The 19,878-nt window shown below is 43.6% G+C and overlaps 1 protein-coding gene across 2 annotated transcripts in view; it reads right to left on the bottom strand.

Moving 5' to 3' along the window:
* LOC145342851 (tight junction protein 2-like) overlaps nt 1-19,878 on the bottom strand; it is a 122,860-nt gene that overhangs the window by 90,342 nt on the left and 12,640 nt on the right. The window contains exon 1 of one of the 2 annotated variants that reach the window (XM_080188364.1): nt 15,070-15,289. The exons of the other annotated variant lie outside the window; for it this stretch is intronic. Coding sequence (XP_080044490.1) covers nt 15,070-15,090 — 21 coding nt within the window. The 5' untranslated portion in view covers nt 15,091-15,289. Of the gene's footprint in view, nt 1-15,069; nt 15,290-19,878 lie in introns of those variants that run through there. 2 annotated transcript variants of the gene reach the window in all.

Raw genomic sequence — 19,878 nt, 5'->3', positions numbered from 1 at the left:
GTCTTCACCAACAACCAATTCTTCATCCAGACACTCAGAACAGCCATAGGGACCAAATTCGCACCTTAATATGCCAACATCTTCATGGCACAGGTCCTTCAGTGACAGTGAGGATGGATGTTAGTTTGCAGAGGGACATAGATAAGCTGCAGAGCTGGGCTGAGAGGTGGCAAATGGAGTTTAATGTGGAAAAGTGTGAGGTGATTCACTTTGGTAAGAGTAACAGGAGTACAGAACATAAGGCTAATGGAAGGACTCTTGGTGGTGTTGACAAGCAGAGAGATCTCGGTGTACATGTGCATAGATCCCTGAAAGTTGGCAGCCAGGTACATAAGGTTGTTAAGAAGGCGTACGGTGTGTTAGCTTTTATTGGTAGAGGGATTGAATTTCAGAGCCGTGAGGTCATGTTGCAACTGTACAAAACTGGTGTGGCCGCACGGGGTATTGCGTACAGTTCTGGTCGCCGCATTATAAGAAGGATGTGGAGGCATTGGAAAGGGTGCAGAGGAGGTTTACCAGGATGTTGCCTGGTATGGTGGGAAGGTCTTATGGAGGAAAGGCTGAGGGACTTGAGGTTGTTTTCGTTAGAAAGAAGGTTGAGAGGTGACCTAATTGAGGCATACAAGATGATCAGAGGGTTAGATAGGGTGGATAGTGAGAGCCATTTTCTGTGGCTAACATGAGGGGACATAATTATACGACAGATGTCAGAGGTAGGTTCTTTACTCAGAGGGTGGTAAGGGCGTGGAATGCCCTGCCTGCAGCAGTTGTCAACTCGCCAACATTAAGGGCATTCAAATGGTCAGTGGATAGGCATATGGATAACATTGGAATAGTTTAGGTTAGAGGGTCATTAGATTGTTGTGCTGACCAGTGGAACCATCAAGAGCTGAAGGGCCTGTACTGCGCTGTAATGTTCTACGTTCAACTGATGCTGTACACTAAATACATCTAACATTTTCTTCCTTTTGGGTGCAAAGGATGGAGATGAGTGTGTCCAAGAACGCAACCGATTTTTCCAGAGAGTAGTCCACGGCGAGTCTGGTGGGATGGAACTTGATGTCGTTACATAAAATTGTTTCAGGTGATTGTTCACCATGAGTCCAAAAGGAAGAAAACGTTATAGACATATTTAGTGTACAGCATCGGTTGAAGGACCTGTGCCATGAAAAAGGTCTTGTTAGGACCTGTGTGTGTGTGAAGACGTTGTTTTTATAAGAACTGTGCTGAGTGGTAAGACACAGTTCTAAATGTGCTTCACACCAGTCTGAAGTTCTGAAATTCAGCACTTGTAAATACTATTCTATTGTCAGTCACTGACTTCAGGTATTCTATGGATAGAAAAACATTGATGTAAATTTTTCCAATAGCTGTGTGATGATGTTGGATACTTCAGTGTGCATCAATGAGCAGAACCATTGTGCCGATGAATGGACCATCATTACACCCATGGTCAGCCAGGCTATTCCAAAAGGAGCAGTGGGACTGCAGAAAGCAACCTTTGCAATTGGCACCGTTCAATGCTTGACCAAGCTCTCAATGTTGGTTGGCAATGCCAGGCCACCACACAACTCTGGTGAGCATCTTCAACTTGGCGATGCCCAGCTGAGCACAAATTCCATTGGATTTACTTTGCAATGAGCAATTCCAGTCAGTCAGCAGGGGTCATCGTCCCTGTACCAAAGCAGGGACTGGCAACAGTAGAGCGGTGTTCAAAATATTCAAATGGCACAGTAACGTCCTGTGCTATTGGAGCAGCTGCAACATGTTCTTATACATTCGAGCACTGACCTGGAATTGGCCTACTTTCTTATATTTGAAGGCCGACAGAATTAAACACCCAATGCTGAATTCTGGCTGTTGTGATTGGCAGAACAGCCTGCTCTGCTTTTAAGAATTACTTGTGGTCAGAATGATGATAAAGTGCCTACTGTACAAAGACTAGTGGAATTTCTTGATACCATAAGCTGCTGATAATCCTTCTCAAATTTGTCAGTAAATCTTTTGGCCTCAAGAGGGTTCTTGAGACATTGGTGCAGTGTTGTCCCATGAGATGGGCAATGCCACATGCAGAGGCATCACCAGTTCCCCAGGTGGGTCAAAAAAAAAATGTACCAACAAAGTTTGAAGAATGCAATAAATTGTTTTGCTCTGATGAAACTTCCTTCTGGGGAATCTTCCAAAAACAACACGGCTGCTTTAGCAGAATAAAATTCCTAAAAATGACTAGAGGCAATGACTAGTCCAGAGGGTGTAAATGCTTGTGCATCTACGTGCTGCTCCAGGTAGATTATCTTAGCGTCTTAAAGTAAAGGGTGGCACAGTGGTTAGCACTACTGTCTCAACACCAGGGCCCCAGGTTCAATTCCCAGCTTGGGTCACTGTCTGTGTGGAGTTTGTACATTCTCTCCATGTCTGTGTGGGTTTCCTCCAGGTGCTCTGTTTTCCTCCCACAGTCTGAGAGACGTGCTGGTTAGGTGTATTGCCACAATCCAGCGCCTGTTCAGGTCAACTAGGAGAATTTCACAGTAACTTCATTGCAGTGTTAATGTAAGCCTTACTCATGACTAATAAAACTTTAAATTTCTCCTGGAGGTGAACCCTTCACCACCTTCTCAAAATTTTGAGATGTTTGCCCTTGGTCAACCAAGTTGGGATTCTCTTCAAGATATACCAAACACGACAGCCCCTGCTGCAGACTCTGCGGGCTCCTCTGAAAAATTGCAAATACTGAAGATAAGCCAAAAAGCAGGCGTGTGTATTGATTGGAACAACCCTTTGTGTGCTTATTGTGACATAACCTCAGTAAGTGTTTAGTCTGAGTTTCTGATGTGTGACTCATATCCACCTTTGCATACAGGTCTTCAAACTTCAGGACTGGACATTTATCCAAATTGGAAGGCTGTTCACCACAAGTGTACAAATAGACAATACACATTTCTTTAACCTGTGCTTAACCCTCTCTCCATTCATATTGTCTGTACCTTTGAGACTTGATTACCTGTAAAGACTTGCATTCCACTCATTATTTTATAAATTGAATTTGTGTCTTTATATGTCCTGTTTGTGAACAGAGCTCCCACTTACTTGACGAAGGGGCAGCAAACACTCTGAAGGCTTTTGTTACTAAATAATCCCCTAGTTGACCTGTTGGGTTTTAACCTGATGTTGAGAGACTTCTTACTGTGCCCACCCCAGTCCAATGCTGGCATCTCCACAAATGTGGACAATTCTGTCTGGTTTCTATACAGGAACTATGGGTGCTGCCCATTCTGAGAACTGATCCAGCTGGATAATGGCTAGTTCTTCCAATGCTTTAATTCCGTATCTAATTAAAGTTTTTGGTACCAGCCGCACCCTAAAGAATTGCAGGGTCACCTCAGCCCACATTTGCTTCCAGTCCATTTATTTTGCCAAATTCATACTTGAAGACATGCTTGCATTTCTCCATCTGTTCGATCAGTCCTCCTTCCTGCACTAAAAACTTTCGTCCAAATTATTGGATTTCCTTGTTAATCACCGCCAAGGCTCGGCCTTCACTAGTCACTATGATCACTGGCAACTAGGTAGACTGGCGGCCACAGCTTACAGGTATCAAGGTTTTAAAATCGTGCAAAATTCAACAACTTGTATTTATATAGAGCCTCTAACCCAATAAAATTTTGATTTTATGTATTGTCACATGCATTAGTATGCAGTGAAAAGTATTATTTCTTTGCACATTTGCAAAGCAAAGTATACCATTCATAGAGAAGAAAAAGATGCTGAATGTAGTGTTAATCAAAGCTAGGGTGTAGAAAGATCAACTTCATACAAGGTAGGTCCATTCAAAAGTCTGACAGCAGCTGGGAAGAAGCTGCTCTCGACTACGTGACTTTAGACTTTTGTATCTTTTTCCCGACAGAAGGTGGAAGAGAGAATGTCCGGGGTGTGTGGGGTCCTTAATTATGCTGGCTGCTTTGCCGAGGCAGCGGGAAGTGTAGACAGAGTCAATGGATGGGAGGCTGATTTGAGTGAAAATGAAATATTCCAAGGCTTTTTTTTTTGCAGGACTGATCAAAGAAAAAAGTATTAGTTCATGACAAAGATGAATGTCACATGTGCTGACAGATCAGCTGTTAGCTTGTGTGGAAGTTGGTCTGAAACTTCTTCTATGTGTGCTGTCACCTGAAGGGGCAGACCCCAAAAGCTAGTGGGTTTACTGTCAAATAAACCTGTTGGACTTTAACCTGGTGTTGAGACTTCTTACTGCGTTTACCCCAGTCCAATGCCAGCAACTCCACATCATGACCTGGGGGCAGAGAGGGAGTGATGGACCGGGTGGGGGATACTATCTACATTCTGGAAAGCCTTTGGGTCTACAATTCAAATGCCTCTGCATGTGACCGTGCCATGAATTTCTGCTATGTCCAGACACTTGGTAGCTATTAGAAAATACAAGAAAGATCAGAATCCCAGGAAAAGCTGCAGGAGCATTCAAAAGCACAATGGCTGGGAAAATGGAACGATACAGTTTCTCATGTCCCCTGGAACAAAGAGTGGAGCTTAAAAAAAAAGGATTGCTTCATGGGTTCATTCCCACAGGATGGGCTCCTGTACCTCAAGAACTAACTTGCATTCTTTGATTTATTATTGTCACATGTTTTAATATCCAGTGAAAATATTGTTTCTTGTGTGCCATACAAAGCATACTGCTCAGACAGAAAGGAGGAGGTGCAGAATATAGTGGTATAGTTGTAGCTAGGCTGTAGAGAAAGATCAACTGAATGTGAGGTAGGTCCATTCAAAAGTGATGGCAGTATGGAAGAAACTGTTCTTGGTACGTGACCTCGGACTTTATCTTTTTCTCCCCCAAAATGGAAGAAAATGGGGAGAGAGAATGTCCGGGGTGCGTGGGGTCCTCGATTATGCTGGCTGCTTTTCCAAGCAGGAAGTGTTGATTGAGTCAATGGGTGGGAGGCTGGTTTGTGTGATGGACTGGGCTTCGTTCATGACCCTTTATAGTTTCTTGCTGTCTTGGACAGAGCAGGAGCCATACTAAGCTGTGATACTAGAAAGAAAGCTTTCTATGGTGCATCTGTAGAAGTTGGAGAGAGTTGTAGCAGATATGCCAAATGTCCTTAGTTTTCTGAGAAAGTAAAGGTATTGGTGGGCTTTCTTAACTATAGTGTCCATACGGAGGGACAAAACCATGTTGGTAATCAGACACTTTAAAACTTGAAGCATTGACTATATCCCCATTGATGTAGGCAGGGACACACCATTCATTACACTTCCTGAAGTTGATGACTATCCCCTTTGTTTTTTATATAACACCCTTCAGGGACATTCCAAGTGTTTTACAACTAACGGCAAAACAGTTGTAAATATAATCACTGGCAACACAGTAGAAATTTACACACAGCAGGCTCCCACAAACAGCAATGTGATCAATGGGCAAGGTAATCTGCTTCTTCAGGAGAGAGACCATGACACCAGTGGATTATTTACATCGCTCCTTAGGGCAACAAGGCCCAAGTTTAGCACTCGTTTGAAGACAAGCTCAGACACCCTCAGTACAGCACTGGGAGTGTCAGCCTAGACCTGGGAACAGACACTTGGGAAGGACCTTCTTGTGCAAACAGCTAGAATTGGGGAAAATCGACCAAACAGCTCAAACAGGACACGCAGTTTGTACATCAGTGAAACAGGCTTATTACAGCTGACCCAAAACAATCATTGCAAACAAAATGGTACTCAGTAAATACAGACTGTTCTAAAAAAGATTATTGATAAAACGTCCTGTTACTGGAGCACAGAGTGGAAAGATCGACTGTGACCTCAGTTGTTGCATAATCTACGAGGAACACAGGCTTACATTTATATAGTGTATTTCACAACCTTGGGACATTCCAAAGCACTTTACAGCCAAGGTCTAGTCTGTTATACTGTGGAGACTGCAGTAAGAGTTGTGCACAGCAAGATTCCACAAAATGACGAAGAACAAAATCTGTTCTCATGATTTTGATGGAAAAATGTTAGCCAGGACACCGGATAGAACTCCTTTGCTCTTCTTCAAAATAGTGCCATGGGATCTTTCACACCCAGTTAGCTTCACGTCTCATCCAAAAGATGGCACCTCCCAACAGTGCAGCACTCCTCCAGTACTGCACTGGGAGTGTCAGCCTAGATTCTCATGTTTGCCTTTCTGGATTGGGACTTGAAAACACATTGAGTCAGACAAGAGTACTACCAGCTGAGCTACAACTGTTAATTAAAGCCATACATATTAACGTTGATGTGAAGATGCCGGCATTGGACTGGGGTTGGGCACAATACAAAGTTGGACAACACCAGGTTTATTTGGAATCATGAGCTTGCAGAGTTCTGCTCCTTCCTCAAGTGAGTGGAGAGACATTTCTGAACCCACTTCACCACTCACCTGATGGAGCAGCACTCTGAAAGCCCGTGATGCCAAATAAACCTGGCGGACCTGGTGTTGAGACTTTGCACTGTGTCCACATTAAGATTGTTCAATTCACATTCCTCTTAACTTCTCTTGAAATCGCCTCACTTCCATTCAAACATCCTGTCTGCCCAATTTCCAGGGCACAGTGCGATGGAAAACACCAGGATAAGTACAATTCCAAGTAGCTCGACTCCATCCAGGACAAAGCACCCAGCTGACCAATACCTAACTTGACACTTTAAACATTTTATCCTCTCCTCAGTCAGCACACAGTATTGCAGTTAATACAAGTGTTTTCCAAAAGTGGGGGGGGTTGCGACCTGCAGATGTGTCTTGGGATGTTAAAAATGGGTTGCCAAAAAAATTATCCTTAAAGATTGCTTGATTTATTTGGTGGATAAATTCTTACTGCCCTATAACCTGACAGTAATCGTGTACATTCATAAGGTTAAGTTTAATACCCAGACAATACACAATGTCACATTATGAAATCTAATATCTGAAATGGGTGTGTGGTCAGCACTGGTGTAGCATTCCACATGGGTCCGGTTTGGTTTAAGTACACATTTTGTAGAAGGCATTATAACACCAAGGATCTCTCAGACAGTGACACTGCCAGCATGAGGACTTCTGATGTGGAGGAAAAGCTTAGTACTGCCTGATAAAGTGCACATAGCTTGAATTGTATGAAAGGAACAAGATAAGATTATTTTTAAAATGTAGAGTACATACCATGTAGATTGTGACAGTAGCTGCAGTACTGCACAGCCTAGTCAGTGGTCTCTACCGAGGCTTGAATCTCCGCCGTGAAGGCAGCATTGTTAGACTAACATTCAGGGGGTGGGGGGCATCTTCCACCACTAAGGAAATTGGTGCCTAACATAGGCAAGTATCGTCAATACCTCACAATCCAACTGATTAATTTTTCCTCCAGGTGCATAAAATATTTTACTTTTGACAAATGTCAAAATGAGATGACGTCTACAAAACAGGAAAACACTTGACTAAGTTTCTTTTAAATTATGGCTGAGAGATGAAGAATAATTGACACTTTAATCACAGGACTTCAATGGATGCAGCAAACTGTAGTTATTAAAAATCAGAGAATCCCAGCAGTGCAAAGGGAGGCCATTTGGCCCATCGAGCCTGCACTGACCACATCCAGGCCCTACTCTTGCAACCCCACATATTTACCCTGCTAATCTCCTGGACACTAAGGGCCAATTTACCATAGCCAGTCAAACTAACCAACACATCTCTGGTGTGACATAAGCCACCTAGAGGTTTATTGATGGGATGTTGTTGGATAGGTATAACTGAAGACTGACCTATTCAGTTTCCACAGCATACTGATGTGGTGAGCTCTAACGGCAGTCAGTGTTCTGTAGATGGCTGATGCACAGAGAGTGAGTGCCTTCTCAGTTATTCATTTTGACTGTATAACGTTGACGAGAGCATTTTGCAAAATACAGACACCAATTTCCTTAGTGCTGGAAGATGATTTGAATAAATTGGAAATGGATCTGAAACTGACTCCACCAAATATTATACAGTAAATACTAAATGTTAGTGGGACTGTATTTCATTACACATCCCTTTCACCTTCTAACAACAGACAGTTCTGCAAGGAATAAGATGTATTGCAGTTCTTTGAAGCTGAATTCACGTATCTATACTGTTACAGCATTACCAGGTCAGAGACAGCATTTGGATTGATGGGATAAATCCACAAAATGATCAAGATGCCTTTAGGTTCTTTGGAGCCTACAGTTAAATCTCAGCCTCGAGTCCGACTGCATAAAAGCAATTTCATAGAAACCCTACAGTGCAGAAAGAGGCCATTTGGCCCATTGAGCTTGCACCAACAATCCCACTAGGCCTTATCCCCTAACCCCACATACTTAAATGTGCTAGTCCCTCTAACCTATGCATCCCAGGACACTAAAGGATCAATTTAGCATGGCCAATGCACCCAACCTGCACATCTTTGGACAGTGGGAGGAAACCCACACAGACACGGGGAGAATACGCAAACTCCAACAAAGACAGTGACCCAAACTGGGAACTGAACCCAGTTCCCTGGAGTTGAGGCAGCAGTGCTAACTACTGCTATATGCGAAGTTCACCAAATTCCTTGTCTTCTCATCAAAATACTAGATCGTGATTTCAGTGTCAAGGATGTAAAACTGTTGGGTAGGTGCAATTTGCAAGATACAAGGAGGAACTATTTTGTTGCCATCTAGTTTAAGTTTATTATTGTTGCAAGTAAGGCTTACATTGCAGTGTTAATGAAGTGACTGTGACAATCCCCTAGTTGCCACACTCCTGTGCCTGTACTGAGGGAGAATTTAGCATTTACATCTGGTCTTTAAACAAAAAGAACTGAATGCAATTTACTGTCACTGAGGAAGATCAATTGTATTAATTTTAGAAGCATAAAGTGAGGACCAAGGAGGCTTGCCTGTCACATTAAGCAGTAAATGACCATGACATGAGTCACGAGGGATAACCAGCTGGCACAAAAATGCATCAGAAAAAAGTTTGAACAACACCGATTTACAAAAAGCACTGCAGCAAACCTCTGACAGCACCTTCCAAACCTGCTACCACCACCATCTAGCTACGGTGGGACAGCACAGTAGCAGTGGTTAGTACTACTGCTTCACAGTGCCAGGGACCCAAATTTGATCCCTGGCCTGTGTGGAGTTTGCATGTTCTCCCCATGTCTGCTTGGGTTTCCTCCCACAGTCTGAAAGACGTGCTGGTTAGGTGTATTGACCTGAACAGGTGCTGAATGTGGTGACTAGGGGAATTTCAGTTGCAGTGTTAATGTAAGTCTCACTTGTGAGTAATAAATAACTTTACTTTAGGAGGAGAGCAGCAGACACAAAAGGGGCAATTTAGCATGGCCAAGCCACCTAACCCGCACATTTTTGGACTGTGGGAGGAAACCCACGCAGACATGGGGAGAATGTGCAAACTCCACACAGACAGTGACCCAAGCCAGGATTCAAACCTGGGTCCCTGGCACTGAGTCAGCAGTGCTGACCACTGTGTTACTGTGCCACCTTATGGAAGTATGACAGTTGTAAAACAAGTTGGAGATAGTGGACACATTGGCTAATGATTTCCCAAAAGGAAACACCTTACATCTGTGACAACTTTTATTTTCCTCTCCTTTAATGTAAAACATTACACAGAACTGTTTATCAAATCAAAGTCAGCACTGTGTCACATGGGCAATATTAGCACAAGTTACCAAAAGCTTGGAGAAAAAGCAGAAGAGAGAGTGAGTGTGTGAGGGAAGTGGGAAAAGAGAGACAGAGAGAAGGGATTGGAGGGCAAGGCCATGGAGGGATTTGAGAACAAGGATATCCCTCCAGTGCAGAAGGAGGCCCTTCAGCCCATCGAGTCTGTACTGACCACAATCTCTAGTCCCATAACCCCATGCTTTTACTCCAATTCCCCCTGACACATAGGTCAACGTAACATGGCCAATCAACCTAACCTACACATCTTTGGAATGTGTGAGGAAACCCATGCAAATATGGGGAGAACGTACAAACTCCACATAGACAGTGACCCAAGGCTGGAACTGAACCTGGGACTCTGCTTCATCCTTGCAGCAGTGGTTAGCACTGCTGCCTCACAGTGCCAATCAGACGGAGCTAGGGAAGACAAAAAGAAAATGCCACTGGTTCAAAAATATCCTTAAAAAAAGCAAACATGGGCAACTGGAGGTCCATGAATCTTGCGTTAACAAATTGGGAAAGTAACGGGAATAATCATCAGGAAAGATTACCTGTGTTAAATGTCAACTTCAAATCACAGCTTCAGGAAGAGGCAAGTTCTGCTGTCACCTTTGACCTTTCGTCAGAAAGTTCACAATAGGCTGTTCTATGACATAATGAGCCCAAACTTCCAGGAAGCTTTTGATAAAATTCTGCATCAAAATGGCTGTTACACCACTTCAATCCAAGTGGGTATGGTGATGTGGTTAAGGGGTTGGCTGAGAGGCTACTAGCCCTGAATATGATGTCAAGGTAAAAAGATGTACAGAGTTAAAAGATTGAGGGTCGATGCCAAAACTGAGAGGGTGTAACTATCAGGAAATTCTGAACAGGTTGTGGCTCTTTGTCTAGAAAAGGGAAGACCGAGGAGATGGCCTGAAAGAGGTTGCGATAGGGCAGAATGTACAAAATATACAGCAAACTGCCATTCAGCCCAACTGTGACTGTAAAACACACTGGGTGGCACAGTGGTTCACACTGCTGCCTCAGTGCCAGGGATTTGGTTCAATTACAGCCTTGGGTGACTGTGTGGAGTTTGCTTGATCTCTCCATGTGTTTCCCCTGGGTGCTCCGGTTTCCTCCTACACCCTAAAGATGCACAGGTTATAGGTGGATTGTCAAATCCCAGTCCCTGGCACTGTGAGGCAGCAGGGCTAGCCACTGTGCCAACCTGTGGAGGTTGGCATCCCCTAGAGATTAAACTAAACCAGGGCTAACAGTTGGTCAGGTTAGAAGCCTCAACTCCTTTTCATACAAACTCCATTGTTAGATCCTGCTATTCTCCCCCTACTCCCTCCTCAAATGTTGCATCAATGCTATTTGCCTCCCTATAGGGCTCAAGTCAAATAAATTTGCAGTTCCTAGCTTTGATCTCTCCCACAAATCAACATCTTTACATCTACCATTTTATAACCTTAACGTTGACCAAAAAATTTCAGTAAAAGAAAGAAACATTCAACTGTATACAAGAGTAGAAAATGAACTGGAATACACACCTCTCAGAGTGGCACAGACTATAGACTGAAATGTTCTTTCCACACCTACATTTCTAGGCGAAACTGGCTACAGATGATTGCATGGCAAGGCATTACTCAAATTCCTCTGTCACCAAATGCCACTGTTTTTCTACTACAGATGCCAAACTAACAACTTAAAATCACAGATTTGTATTGAAGCTTTTTCCTTATAGCATCAATATTCAACAATAATTGTTACTTATATGGTACCTTTAGTTAGATAAGTTAAAACATCCCAATGTGCTTCATTGGAGCACTGCAAACAGAATTTGATAGCCAAATGGAATGTAGATAAATCCTCATACGTTGAAATAGTCACATCTTGCACAATCAAAAACAATGTTATCTTAGAGGTTTCATCCTAAAAAAATGCTGATCAGATGGTAAAGGAAAGCACCATGTGACCCAGAGAATTGTAGCAGCAATGTGTTACAGTTCACTCAGAATCCCTAGTTACGATGGCAACACAGACTTTTACATGCATGTTGTACTCTGGAATGGTGGATAGTGATAGCAGAGGTTCCAACATTCTTTCCATCACATGGCTGACCTAGGAATCTCTCCCACCTCTTAGCACCTGCCGTTGGCAGGATTTGGAAGGATACACAACTTGATGTGCAACTCCATTATGAATGTACCTTCCTTGGCCAGTCAAGCTTCTCCTGGAGCATTGTTCCCATTTACCCATATTTGTTTTTTTTTGCTTCAAGTCCCTATCCAATTTACTTTCAAATGTGAAATCTTATACATGTTTCAACCCCCAATCGTGATAAAAAACCCCGACATCCATTCACTAGCTCTTAATTTAAACAATCCTAACTTCACACTCCATTCTTCATAATCCAAAATGAATGTCTCCAAATCATAGAATCCCTACAGTGCAGAAGCTGTAACCTCTCACTTCACATGGCTAATCCCCCTAACCTACACATTTTAGCCATGAGGTGGAGCTGCCGGCGTTGGACTGGGGTGGGCACAGCAAGAAGTCTCACAATACCAGGTTAAATTCCAACAGATTTATTTGGAATCAAGAGCTTTCGGAGTGCTGCTCCTTGATCTCCTGGTGACTCATCTGAAGGTGGAGCAGTGCTCCAAAAGCTCACAATGCCAAATAAACCTGGTGTTGAGAGACTTCTTACTGAAGATGATTTAAACAAGCAAGTGATGCCATCCAGCCTTGGGTCATTGTGTGGAGATTGCATGTTCTTCCTGTGTCTGCATGGGTTTCCTCCCACAGTCCAAAGATGTGCAGGTTGGGTGAATTGGCTATGCTAAATTTCCCCTTATTATCCCAAAATGTGTACAGTAAGAAGTCTCAACACCAGGTTAAGTTGGAATCATGAGCTTTCGGAGCACTGTTCCTTCATTAGGTGAGTGGAACTGATGAAGGAACAGCATTCCTAAAGCTCATTACTCCAAATAAACCTAATAGAGTGTGATCTGGTGTTGAGAAACTTCTTACTGTACACATTTTGGGATGATAAGAGGCACTTTAGCATGGCCAATTCACCAAACCTGCATATTTTTGGATTATGGGAGGAAACCCATGCAGATACAGGAAGAACATACAGGTTCCACACACCTATAGTCATCTAGGGCCAGAACTGAACCCAGATCCCTGGTGCAGTGAGGCAGCAATGCTAATCCTAGTGATAACAATTCTCCGTTATTTACCTTCTCAGAAAAACTTCAGAGTTTTGAAAAGTTCTTGTGATAATCTTCCCTTTTCAAAACTTTTCCTAAATTTAAAACCTCTCATTCAGGGCATCGTTGGAATCAATCTACACTGTACCTTTATCATAACTTGTACATTTAAAATGAGCACCCAGAACTTCACACTATACTCTATAACCCTCCCCCCAAAACCAATTCAATGTCACTTCCTTGCTTAATTTTATATGCAATGCTCCTATGTGCTAAACCCAAAATCTACACCATTGATCTTTGGTAACAGAATTGAAAAAAAAAGAGAAAATTTACCTTCCTGTTTTTACACTCAAGTTAGATTTGGCGATTGGGTCAGTGCTGGATCACAACTTTTCACAATATACATTAACGATTTGGAGGAAGGGACTGAAGGCACTGTTGCCAAGTTTGCAGATGATACAAAGATGTAGAGGGACAGGTAGTATTGAGGAAGCAGGGGGGCTGCAGAAGGACTTGGACAGGTTAGGATAGTGGGCAAAGATAGAATACAGTGTGGAAAAGTGTGAGGTTATGTACTTTGGAAGGAGGAATGGAGGCACAGACTATTTTTTAAAAATGGAAAAATGCTTAGGAAATCAGAAACAAAGGACTTGGGAATCATTGTTCAAGATTCTCTTAAGGTTAACGTGCAGGTTCAGTCGGCAGTTAGGAAGGCAAATGCAATGTTCGCCTTCATGTTGAGAGGGCTAGAATACAACAGCGGGGATGTACTTCTGAGGCTGTGTAAAGCTCTGGTCAGGCTCCATTTGGAGTATTTTGAGCAGTTCTGGACCCCAGATCTAAGGAAGGATGTGCTGGCCTTGGAAAAGATCCAAAGGAAGTTCACAAGAATGATCCGTGGAGTGAAGAGCTTGTCGTATGAGGAATGGTTGAGCGCTCTGGGTCTGCACTTGGAGTTTAAAGGATGAGAGAGGATCTTATTGAAACTTACAGGATACTGCGAGGCCTGGATAGAGTGGACGTTTCCACTAGTAGGAAAAGCTAGAATCAGAGGGCACAACCTCAGGCTAAAGGGATGATCCTTTAAAACAGAGATGAGGAGGAATTTCTTCAGGCAGAGTGGACTCTTTGCCGCAGAAGGATACAGAGGCCAGGTCATTGAGTGTCTTTAAGACAGAGATAGATAGGTTCTTAATTAATAAGGGGCTCAGGGGTTATGGGGGAAAAAGGCAGGAGAATGGGGAATGAGGAAAAAAAACATCATGATTGAATGGTGGAGCAGATTCGATAAGATATAGGAGCAGAATTGGGCGACTCGGCTTATGGACCATATCTGTAGCCATGAGTATGTCTGTTACAAGGCAGGAAATTTGCAGAATTGCCCCGTTTGTCACAGTACGCTTGTTATTTATTAAACACAATTCATCCTTTATGAGGCTGGTGCAGATTATACAGTGAGATATTCCATTTCCCTCAGCAGACCAGCGAGAGGGTGGGATGTTCAGTCAGTACAAAAAATATAAACACAACCCAATCAGACCGGTTCCTGGTAAACTTCCCGTCCACAGCAAACTGCCAGTCACTAATGACCAGAATTTCAATAATAGAAGAAGCACAGGCTGGTAAAGTGATCACTCCAACTATAGGTGGTGTTCCATTATACAAATCAACTGGGCTTTAAAAATATACAGGGACCCCTCTGGGTCAAAGCACCTAATCCCCTTCTCCTTGCCACCGAATTACTTCATCCATTTCCATCTTAAATCAGAGCAGAATACATTTTAACTGCAAAGATAGATTTTAAAAAAGGCAAACTTAGCTTCCTATCGAATTGCAATCCTTACAGCACAAGAGTCCATGCGACCCATCCGAGCTGTGCTACCTCTTTGAAAGAGCCCATGAACTCCTCTGTTTCCCCCCCCACAAGGCCCTGCAATTGTTCTTACCAAATCTACGTGCAATTTTCTTCTCTGTTCAACTATTTAATCCATGTGTGTGCAAGTCCTTTATTCCCCCAACCCCAGAAAAATATAAATGTACAATAACTTAAGGCTGGGAGTTGCCTTTTTTTTGAAAAAAAAGAGGATGAGCTGTTTTGAAGATTAAATTACATTTTTATTCAGCAAAACACAAAAGGCATCGGTCAAAAAGATGCGATTCGACTCACCTCTCCTCTCCTCACAGGCATTTCCTGATGAAGGGAAGGACTGGGTTTGAACCCAGCTGCTTTTCTCACATCAGAACTAGTTTGGAACCACACTCGGACAGCTCCCAGTTGCCCACAGCAAAGTAGTTGGGGATAAAAGTTATTCTAACTTTTCCCCCCAAGTCCCAGCCTGTGTCAATTTCTCTGGAACTCCCAGCTCAGCTGCTCGCAACATTCTTATTCATCATTCTGAATCTTCCACTGCAGCCAGGGGGAAGCAGGGGACTGTCTCAGGACACAGCAACCTCATCCAGTGGCTTCTGCATCTTCAGTCTTCCGTGCAATAAGAAACTCAGTACTTTTCTTCTCACCCTGTGCACAGATGCGCCTTTTAGCCTTTTAAAGGCGGCGGCTGTGTGCCAATCTCTCCCCCTGCACCCCTCCTGTGTGCAGATGGAGCTGCTCCACATGTAGCAAAGCTTGGGAACGCCCCGGTGTTCATTCGGAAGTCAGGGAATTCCTTTCCCAGTGATTTCAGCCACCTTACAAGACCCCACGGTTTAAAGGGGCAGAATTGATAAGAAAATACAAGGACGTAGCCGAGAGCTAAGGCTCAGCCTTCCTGCACCACTGCCCACAGCCCCCGCTCCCAGTCAGAAGTGTGTGGGTTTAAATGCAACTCTAACAAGAGAAAACAAAACAGAAAATGTTGGCAAAACTCAGCAGGTTTTGATTTGATTTGTTATTGCCACATGTATTAACATACAGTGTTTCTTGCCTGCTATACAGACAAAGCATACCGTTCATAGAGAACGAAAGGAGAGAGGGTGCAGAATGTAGTGTTACAGTCGTAGCCAGGGTGTAGAGAAAGATCGGATAAAAGCAAATTATTGCAGATGCTGGAATCTAAAACCAAAAGAGAAAACGCTGGAAAATCTCGGCAGGTCTGGCAGCATCTGGAAGGAGAGAAAAGAGCTGACGTTTCGAGTCCAGATGACCCTTTGTCAGTTTGTCAAAGCTGCTTTGACAAAGGGTCATCTGGACTCGAAACATCAGCTCTTTTCTCTCCTTATAGATGCTGCCAGACCTGCTGAGATTTTCCAGCATTTTTACTTTTGGTGCAGAGAAAGACCAACTTGATGCAATCTAAGTCCATTCAAAAATCTGATGGCAGTTGGGAAGAAGCTGTTCTTGAGCCACTCGGTACGTGGCCTCAGACTTTTGCTTTTTTTTGACAGAAGAAGGTGGAAGAGAGAATGTCCAGGGTGCATGGGGTCCTTAATTATGCTGGCTGCTTTGCCGAGGCAGTGGGAAGTGTAGATGGAGGCGATGGATGGGAGGCTGGTTTGCATGAAGATCAGGGCTTTGTTCATGACCCTTTGTAGTTTCTTGCGGTCTTGGACAGAGCAGGAGCCATACCGAGCTGTGATACAACCAGAAAGGAAGATTTCTATGGTGCACCTGTAAAAGTTGGTGAGAGTCGTACTGTACATGCCATATTTCCTTAACCTCCTGAGAAAGTAGAGGCATTGGTGGGCCTTCTTATCTATAGTGTCAGTGCAGAGGGACCAGGACAAGGTTGTTGGTGATCTGGACCCCTAGAAGCTTGAAGCTCTCGACCCCTTCCACTTCAACCCCAGTGATATATGACTCTTCATCACTCTAAGGCACATAATCTAAGCAGACTCTACAGCCTCACTAAAGGAGTGCTGCACTGTCAGAGGTACTATCTCTCTGATGAGATATTATACATCGTTTGGAGAAGAGCTTGAGAGTTCACATTTGTCTTTTGACCAATATCATTATAAATCAGGTCATTATCTCATTGCTGTTTGTGGGAGCTTGTTGTGCGTGAATTGGTTTCCAGATCCCTACATTACAGCAATGGCGTTACTTCATTGCAAAGTGCTTCAGTGTGCCTGGAGCTTGTGAATCGAGTGATGTAAATGCAAGTTATTTCAACAGGCGAAATTAAGTTTATAAATGTAAATTATAATATTTTTCCTGACCTCCACAAGCCCTGGCACTGCCCATTAATCATGGAAAGTTTCAAGCATGCCAATGGGTACCACATGCTCCCACTTCATGGTCACCCTGAAGTGGGAGGGGGTGGGATTTCCAACAACACTCTCAGGATTACACTGCATTTCTTCTGTGTCTTTAACAGGAGGTCAGATTTACACACACTCCATTTCTTATCTAAACCGGGACATCTGATATGGAAATTTAGTGAATGGTAATATAGAAGATATATTCAGAATGACAAAAGGTAACATGAAACTAAATTGTAATATCAGTTTGGACAATATGTTCAGGAAGATCTGGACAATGTTCAGGCTTAAACTGATAAGTAGCAAGAAACATTAACAAGTGCTGGGCATCTCCAACAAGAGAGAATCTAACCATCATCCCTTGATGTGCAATGGCATTATTGTTGGTGACTCCCCCATTATCCTGGAGGATACCACTGACCAGAAATTTAACTGGATTAGCCACATTAATGCTGTGACTATAAGAGCAGAGCAGAGGCTGGAAGTACTGTAGTGAGTCACCCACCTCCTGACTCCAATCTGCCCATCATCTACAAGGTACGAGTCAGGACATAAGAACATAAGAACATAAGAAATAGGAGCAGGAGTAGGCCATCTAGCCCTTCGAGCCTGCCCCGCCATTCAATAAGATCATGGCTGATCTGTCGTGTCTCAGTTCCACATTCCTGCCCTCTCCCCATAACCCTTAATCCCCTCGCTTATCAAAAACCCATCAACCCGCATCTTAAAAATATTTAGCGAGGCAGCCTCCACCACCTCAACAGGCAGGCAATTCCAGAGATTCACCACCCTATGTGTGAAGAAGTTCCTCCTCAACTCCGTTCTAAACCGCCCCCCCTTTATCTTGAGGCTGCGCCCCCTAGTCCTACTGTCCTTTCTGAGCGGGAAGAGTCTCTCCACCTCTATCCTATCCATCCCATTCATCATCTTATATGTCTCAATGAGATCTCCCCTCATTCTTCTAAACTCTAACGAGTACAAGCCTAGTTTATTCAGCCTCTCCTCATAGCTCAACCCCCTCAACTCTGGTATCAGCCTAGTAAACCTCCTCTGCACTCCCTCCAAGGCCAAAATATCCTTGCGTAAGTACGGTGACCAAAACTGCACACAGTACTCCAGCTGCGGCCTCAACAATGCCCTATACAGCCACAGCAAGACCTCCCTACTTTTATATTCAATCCCCCTCGCTATGAAGGCCAGCATCACATTAGCCTTTCTGACCACCTGCTGCACCTGCAGGCTGGGTTTTTGCGACTCATGCACAAGGACCCCGAGGTCCCTCTGCACTGTCACCTGCTGCAGTTTTTCGCCATGTAAGTAATAGTCCTTCCTACCATTATTCCTACCAAAGTGGACCACCTCGCACTTGCCAACATTAAATTCCATTTGCCAGTTCCTGGCCCATTCGCCCAGCCTATCTAGATCCTTCTGCAGACTCTTCACACCCTCCGCGCAATTTGCCGTTCCACCAATCTTGGTGTCATCAGCAAATTTCGACACCATACACTCGGTTCCCTCCTCCAGATCATCTATATAAATGGTAAATAGCTGAGGCCCCAGCACCGATCCCTGGGGCACTCCACTAGTCACCAACCGCCAATCCAAATAGCACTCATTAACCCCCACTCTCTGCCTCCTATTTGACAACCAATGGAGTGAGATGAAATCCTGTCCCTCTGCCTGGATAAGTGCAGCTCTGACAACACGCAAGAATTTCAACGTCATCCAAGACAAAGAATGTTAGATTAGCAGGTCATCCTTAAACCTTCACTCCCTCCCACACTGATACACAGTGTGCACCATCTACAAGGTGCACTGCAGCAATTTGCCGAGCTCCTTCTACAGCGCCAGACCTGTGACCTCCACCAATCAGAAGGATAAGGTCACCATCACCATTTGGAAGTTCCCCTCAAAGTCACAGACCACCCTGACTTTGAAATACATCGCCATTCCTTCATTGTCGCTGGCTCAAAATCTCATAATTACTTTCCTAACAGCACTATGGATGTGCCGACATGGACTGTAGCAGTTCTAGAATTCAGCTCGACACCACCTTCGAGGGGCAACTAGGCTTGAACAACCAATGATGCTCTTGCCAGAGGTCCCCATTATTAGACAACCCATTCATTGTCAAACAGTTGCAACTCAATAACTCTTTACTGAACATTATCTTTCAACTGAACTTTAACTCTTAAACTGCACTTTAACTAAACATCAACTTTAACTAAACATTAACTTGACTATTTAACTGAAAATGGATACTAGTGCGTTTAAGAAAATATCCTCGATGTAGAATCTATCTTCTCCTTCCCTGAAGTATCCTTCAGGAACAAGTCTTCTTGCAATGGTTGGTCTGGTGATGCAGCCAGAATAATGTCATCAGTTAATGTAAATGTCTTCCTTTACCTAGGAAGCTTCAGATCGCAGCTCCCGCACCAGAGCCTCTTTACAACCCGCATCTGTTTTCAATCTACAAGTTTGACCAAAAATCCAATCATGCTTAGCTTTCAGCCAGCATAACCATTTAAAAGCCACTATTGCCATTATTGTTGTAGCGGTTCTTTCTCTGTCAGTACCAGATTCCATGAACAAATAGAAAATAGCAAACAAAATTTGACATCAAGCCACATAAGAAGCTATTAGTGCAGGTGTCCAAAACTTTGTTCAAGGAGGGAAGTTTTAAGGAGTGCCTTAAAGGAGAGTGGAGTAGAGGTTTGGGGAGGGAATTCCAGAGCTCAGAATACAGGCAAGCGAAGGCAAGGCCAACAGTGATGGAGTG

The sequence above is a fragment of the Carcharhinus amblyrhynchos genome, chromosome 5 (assembly GCF_965287045.1).
Source record: "Carcharhinus amblyrhynchos chromosome 5, sCarAmb.v2.hapA, whole genome shotgun sequence".
Lineage (NCBI taxonomy): Eukaryota > Metazoa > Chordata > Chondrichthyes > Carcharhiniformes > Carcharhinidae > Carcharhinus > Carcharhinus amblyrhynchos.
This window is presented reverse-complemented; position numbering and strand designations above follow the sequence as displayed.